The sequence below is a fragment of the Ctenopharyngodon idella genome, chromosome 20 (genome assembly GCF_019924925.1).
Source record: "Ctenopharyngodon idella isolate HZGC_01 chromosome 20, HZGC01, whole genome shotgun sequence".
In the NCBI taxonomy this organism is placed as follows: domain Eukaryota; kingdom Metazoa; phylum Chordata; class Actinopteri; order Cypriniformes; family Xenocyprididae; genus Ctenopharyngodon; species Ctenopharyngodon idella.
Window position 1 is genome coordinate 25,544,740 of NC_067239.1, and position 6,898 is coordinate 25,551,637.

At 36.6% G+C, this 6,898-nt stretch overlaps 1 protein-coding gene across 1 annotated transcript; it reads right to left on the reverse strand.

The window, feature by feature from the left end:
• Nucleotides 1–1,169: 1,169 nt before the first annotated feature.
• Nucleotides 1,170–5,063, reverse strand: LOC127502445 (solute carrier family 35 member D3). Its single transcript, XM_051875378.1, has 2 exons — nt 4,256–5,063; nt 1,170–3,403 (listed from the first exon to the last, which is right to left on the reverse strand). The coding sequence occupies exons 1-2, from the start codon at nt 4,689–4,691 to the stop codon at nt 2,574–2,576; spliced, it is 1,266 nt and encodes a 421-aa protein (XP_051731338.1). The 5' UTR covers nt 4,692–5,063; the 3' UTR covers nt 1,170–2,573.
• Between the last annotated feature and the right edge of the window lie 1,835 nt (nt 5,064–6,898).

The window sequence follows — 6,898 nt, forward strand, 5'->3', positions numbered from 1 at the left end:
ATGACATTAACTTTTTATATGTTTGGCTCTGAGGGCTTGTGCTATATTGTCTGGCACATTGTCTTTTCGTACAATGCCTTGAGCAAAATGAAGATAATACTCCATGCTGTGCTGTCTATTATAACTGAGAAAATTATAACAAAAGCACCTGGTACTCATGAGAAGTTTATTTGCTTTTACTTGTTCATTGTCAGGCATGATTTTAAATGGAAGAAAGCCATGGCGTGTTTGCATGAATGAACTCTAGTAGGCTACACTCTTGTTGCTCTGTGGTTTAGTCTAACTAACAACGGATAATACTGTTCTGAGAGGCCTGAAGTTTAGTTCATTCAAGTGGTTACATTTATTCGTTAACCCAGCTAGCAAAATATGTTTTAAGAACATTTTGCGAACGTTCACATTGAGTTATGAGAACGTTACTTCTGAATGCTCTCTGAACGTTCCAAACAGCCAGTTTATAAGTGTTTTTTGTTTTTGTTTTTTTAATTCTTGGATATGCGAACGTTAAGGGAACATTCCATTTTATCATTTTGCAAACATGTTATTTTTGAATGTTCTCTGAACATTCTGAAACAAGTATAACATTTATAAAACATTAGATGAACGTACAACTAAAATGTTTCAGGAAAAACGTTTATAAATAAATAATGTTTTTGTGCTAACGTTTTGAGAACATTTTTAAAGACCAGATAAGTTTGAATGAACTTGTATAATGTTTGTTCATAACTTTAAGAGAAACTTGCCATAACATTAGCCAAAGTTCTGAGAATGTTCCCTGTTAGCTTTGGAAGTAGATGCTTTTCTGACTGAAAATAAAAAGTTTTCAAAAGGCTTTCTGAAAGGCTCCTTTGGATGTATTATAATCCCTCTGTAAAGTGCTGACTGTGAAAGCAACCGATGTACTCTCATTTTAGCAAGTACACTAAAGAGGCATGTTCACTGTGTTACATAAGAAATGCTGTAGGACTTTTATATTTAGAAATATATATTTCTCTCTATGTTTTGCATTTTCAGCAATCCCTAAAGAACCGATGGTGACGGTGGTCTGATTGAACCCGCTCAAATGCGTAGAACATTACATTTGGTGAAGTCAGCTAACAAAAGCTCGATATATATTGAGTTCAATATTATGGAGTGGTTCTCAGCTGTGTCAGATTTTAAGACTGAACAAGTGGCAAGTGGCATTTTTTATTGCTCAAAAGTAAACAAAAATGTTGCAAACACTGAACTATATGTCGATTATTTGTTCTGACATGGTCAGATCCCCAAAAGGCTTTGTCTTTTTCTTGTCTCTTGATTTCATATTCTTGACAGACAATAATCCACAGCACACAAAATACATGATGGATGGCTCAAACCATATTTATCCTTGATGCAAGAGAATCTGTATTTAAGATCATATTTTCTTTTACCTTGCATTAATGCTTATTGAGACATTGAAGGCACGGCACACAACCCGTCAATGTTGACATCTGCTTAATTTGGCAAAATACAACGAAAATAAGTAGCATTTTCCCCTCCATATTAAAAATCGATTCATTTTGCTTTCATTATTTTGCTGTCTTAACTGCACATTATTAAGTTTAGTTGATTTTTTTTTTTGTCCCAGTTGTCAGAATTCCCATTCCCATTTCTGGATTATGACCCACCAATTGTGAACCATTGTTATAAAGTATCTCCAACTCTATATTGTTTTGTTAAGATGGTTGGTATCCCAGATGGTTGGAAGGGTCATTTTAAATGAATGAACAGTTTTATCAAAGTTGGTGGGTGCATGTTTTTAAAGATGATACACGAAGATCATAATCTTTATGTAAAATCAGTTTAAATTAATTCCGCATACTACATGCAAATGGGAAAATTCAATGCCTCCTATTCAAGAATTGCATTCGTAGACAAAACACAGTATACAGGCACAGACACTGCGTGCATAGAAACATAAATAATCATTCAAAATAAAATCAATCCAATTAAATTAAAGGGATGGATACTCCACCCAAAAAATGAAAATTCTGTATTTAATTTACCCTCATGTGATTCCAAACCTGTATGCATTTCTTTCTTCTGTGGAAGAGAAAAGAAGATATTTTGAAGAATGTTTGTAACCAAACAGTTTTGGTTCCCATTGACTTCCATTGTATTTTTTGTCCATATAATGGAAGTCAATGGGAACGGAAACTGTTTGGTTACCAACATTCTTCAGCAGAACAAAGAAAGTCACACAGGTTTGGAACGATATAAGGGTGAGTAAATGATGACAGAACTTTCAATTTTGGGTGGATTATCCCTATTAAGATTTTTTTTCCCCCCAAAAGTCAAACTGATCCTAAAATAAGGATCTTTTATTTTAAGTCAGTAAATTGGCACATCAGTTACAGGGGATTCCTCAATGTCATGTGATTATACTCCCTCTAATGTACAAACAGACTATACCTTTTTTTATTTTATAAAAAAATACAAGTTTTTCATAAAATCATGTTCTGGAGAGAAAAAGGCAGACATTGTTCACACCATCAGTTTTCAACAATACTTCAACAATTAACATGCACTTCTGTCGAGCGGGAAACCAATCATCAAGGACTTTGGACCTCCATATTATCAAGTAAAGGGTCTTTCTTAAGGAACTTTAAGGTGCGAATGGATCTCCAGACCCCTACATAACTGTCGCTCAGAGATTGTCTCGTAGGATCCTCTGATGGGATCCCCGGTCTATCTAATTCTATGGACTCTGCCACTTTATTCTCACGAATGGGACCCTGGTCATAGCCATCAGCTGATGCCACCAGGCTGCCATTGGGAACATTCTCCAGACCATTTGGAACAGTTTCCGTATCTCCATCAGGCTTGGCAGGTTCCACATAAGGTTCACCTGGAAGTTCTTCATTTTTAGTGGACTCATCCATATCCTGGTAGGCCAGCTTCTTTTTGGCTTCATGATACTTCACCGCACAGTAGGTGATGGAGCCGATAGTGTTGACTACCACGCCTGCCACGAACAGTTTAGTTGGCATCACGTCACTGAATGCCAGCATGCCCACAGTGATAGTAGCTATACTCTTGACCACCCCCACAAAACTGGTGGTGACAGCCGAGTTGATATAGGTGCAGTGCAGTGTGGTAAAGTTCATCGCACAGCCAATGAGGATGCAGGTACAGAAGATTCCTGTGATATACGGGTTCTTCCAACCTTCATATGTCCACATCTCAATGGCATCCATGCTTACAATGGAACAGATGAAGAGAACAGGAGAAGCCACCACTGCAATGGTGTACTGGGCTGTGAGTGGCCCATAATCACTGTCTGCACTCACTTTTTGGATGAGTACCAAATAGGAAGCGTGGACAATCACAGCTAAAAAGCCAGTCACGTAGCCAAAAGGGTCACCTGTTAGATCTCCAGCACCTGCACAAGAACAGAGCAACACGGTGCAAAGTTAAAGAGACTGCGCCATACATGATTTATGGTCATTAAAATTAAATCTCTATGTATGAGAGATATATTTCATGCAGACATCACATTCATAGCCCAGAATCTCATATTCTTGCAATTAGGCAAGATTAGAGTAGCTATTTTGAATTCAAATTCTAATTCTATACTGGAATCTATATCTTGAGACTTTATGGAGCGCTATTTATCACACCGGGGCAAGTTGTCACACTGACTGTATAGGTTTTGATTCAAATAACCAATTTCACAAATGTATGTAAATCTAGATCAAAACATTCTTAAATTAGAATAGTTTCTTAATCTTCATCTTAATCCTCAAACCTGAAAATAAAAACTAAAAATCATATAATATTTTTGTAGCTGTCAGTTAACAAGTGAAAACATTAAGAGTCAACTAATGTAGTTTTAACTGTTCGCAGGACTAGGGATTTTGTTAATTGTCCATAAATGTCACATTTATGTTGTCATGTTTGTTTTACATGCTACAAATATATACACTTTATTATTTATTTTCAACATTTTTGCTGTTTCATGAATTGTCTCATAATTGTTTTACTGTTTAAATTTACCTAATATGCTGTTTAGTGACAGGTTCCATTATGAAAACGCTCATATAGTGTGACAACATGCCCCACTACTGGTAAATTATCTCCTTTCCCCCCCCCCCTGGCAATAGCGGTGATGTTTAAAGGCTTTTATTGTACCCAAGATTTTAAGGTGGTATATTTTAAAAATAAATCTGGAATAAAAAGTGTGATTACTAACTTAATATATCTATCATCTATAAATGTCCAAAAATATTCCTACCAGCCAGTGCTGCTCCTCCAGTTGTGATGAGAACTGCTGTTATCACCCCGGGTGATGGGATCCCATTCTTCAGCACACACACTCCAATCCCTAACGTTACCAAAGGCAAGCATCGCTTAAACACAACATACATGGGTAAACTCAGTCCTCTGAGAGACCAGAGGGTTAACGTGGACTGTAAAGTTGACAAAATACAGACACTCGCAAAAACTTTAACTAACTGGAGGCTGAAGGGTGGTATATCTATTTTGCCCAGTCTTCTCAGCACCTCTAATGTGAGAGCCGCAGTGCCGCTGGTCAGACACTGAATTAAAGTCAGATACGTGAAGCTATAGGTCGTAATGAGGAATTTTAACAAAATATTTAGCGACCCCGAAAAGAATCCATGAGCAACGGCCACCGAAACGCCCAGCAAACGTCCTTTGCAAACTTCCATGTCTTCCTTCGTAGACTGGGGGGTTCCCGGCGTCTCCGTATTACGCACTGAGCTCTGAGTCCACTGCTGAATATTCACGTCCACTCTCCTCTCGCGCGTAATTCACACAACACACGAGCTCGCGCTGAGCGCTGCTGAATTAATGCGACACGCGCTGCAGTTCCGACGGTCTCCTTCTCTGTACAATGATTGAATTGACAGAGTCAACTGCAGCCAATACATTTACTTTGATGTACTTTACACTTTTATTTCTCCTTCGAGGTAGTTCACAGTTGTAAACAACAATACAATCTGTAGCCTAAACCAATGCGCGGACTGCGAAGTATTAAGGCATTAATTTTCACCTTACTAAAGCGTTTCACCTGGGTTTTTCCAAACATTTCAGTCACTGTAAAAGATTACTAAAATAGACGCTCGCGAACAGATATCGCGTTCGCCTGAGGACATAACCATAGCAACAGTAAGCCGCTCGAACATTTTTCGTTAGAACAGGGAACCGTTCCTGAGAGTGTATTACAGAATCTTCCTATCTAAATTCTTGACTAAATTTGAAAAAGTTTTATTTCCTAAGTGAAATTACCATGGTTACTAAACAGATGCATGGGATAGGATTCTAAACTAGGATGTTTCTGTAATACAGACCCTGACTGGAGCTTTCAGTATTTCGGATGTCTCTCTTATTTAACCCAGCTTTATTAAGTGGGTTAAATAAGTGTTTTTATTTTGTGTGTGTGTGTGTGTTTTGTTTGTTTTTAGTTCAAGAAAGGTTGTTTGACTATACTTGAACAGATTGCACGTCTAAAACTTTCTGTATAGTCAAACAAACTCCCCGAAAGGGATTGTATAATTTGCACACCAGCTTAAGCTCTATGGAACATGGAAGCATTATCTGAAGACACAGTCTGAGCTTCAAAACTTCCTGTTCACAATTTCAAAGGCTTAATATCAGTTCTGGCGATTCAAGGTCATTTGGATAACAACAAGCCATTGGAAAATCCTTGACAGCCACTATACAAGTACTGCTGCTAGTATATAAATATATACCAAGCAAACACATAACGTTCTCCTAACGTTAGTTTTTGGTTCCCGTTCGTTTTTTTTTTTTTTTTTTTTTTTTTTTTTGAGAACCAAAAATAACATTCTGGGAACGTTCTTTTTAGGTTTTATTTTTTGCAACCATAAAATAACTTTCCCAGAACTTTGCAGGATGGTTATTTTTAACATTATGAGAACATTAGAATAACATTATACAAACCAAAAACAAACGTTCTGGGAATGTTAGATTAACGTTAGAATAACGTTCTGGGAACCAAAAACTAACGTTCTGTAAATGTTAGAGTAATGTTAGAATAACATTCTGGGAACCAAAAACTAACGTTCTGTAAACGTTATAATAATGTTACACAAACCAAAACTAACGTTCCCAGAACGTTAGATTAATGTTAGAATAACGTTCTGGGAACCAAAAACTAACGTTCTGTAAACGTTATAATAATGTTACACAAACCAAAACTAACGTTCCCAGAACGTTAGATTAATGTTAGAATAACGTTCTGGGAACCAAAAACTAACGTTCCCCGAACGTTAGATTAATGTTAGAATAACGTTCTAGGAACAAAAAAATTAACATGCTGGGAACCAAAAACTATTGTTCTGTAGATGTTAGAATAATGTTATGAGAATGTTAGAATAACGTTATACAAACCAAAAACTAACGTTCCCAGAACGTTAGATTAATGTTAGATTAACGTTCTGGGAACCAAAAACTAACGTTATTAGAACGTTAGAATAACGTTATACAAACCAAAAACTAACGTTTCCAAAATGTTAGATTAATGTTAGAATAACGTTCTGGGAACCAAAAACTAACGTTCTGTAAACGTTCTTTTATTGACGATGCCCAAAACTCACTTGAAGACTAAAGGGGATTGGGCTTTTTCTGTTGTCGGCCCGAGGTTGTGGAATGTCATTCCGTTTGACATCAGATGCGCTTCCTTCATTGAAATATTTAAATCTCAAATGAAAACTTGTTTTCTATGGCTTTTAACTGTTGATATTTGGAGCTTTTATTTTATTATGTTTGATATTTTATGTTTTTTGGTCTGTAGTTGTAAAGGGCTCTATAAATAAACTAGACTTGAGACTTGATAAAATGCTACATGAATATGATACTCGTTCTCAATTCTACAGTATATACCAAAGAACCA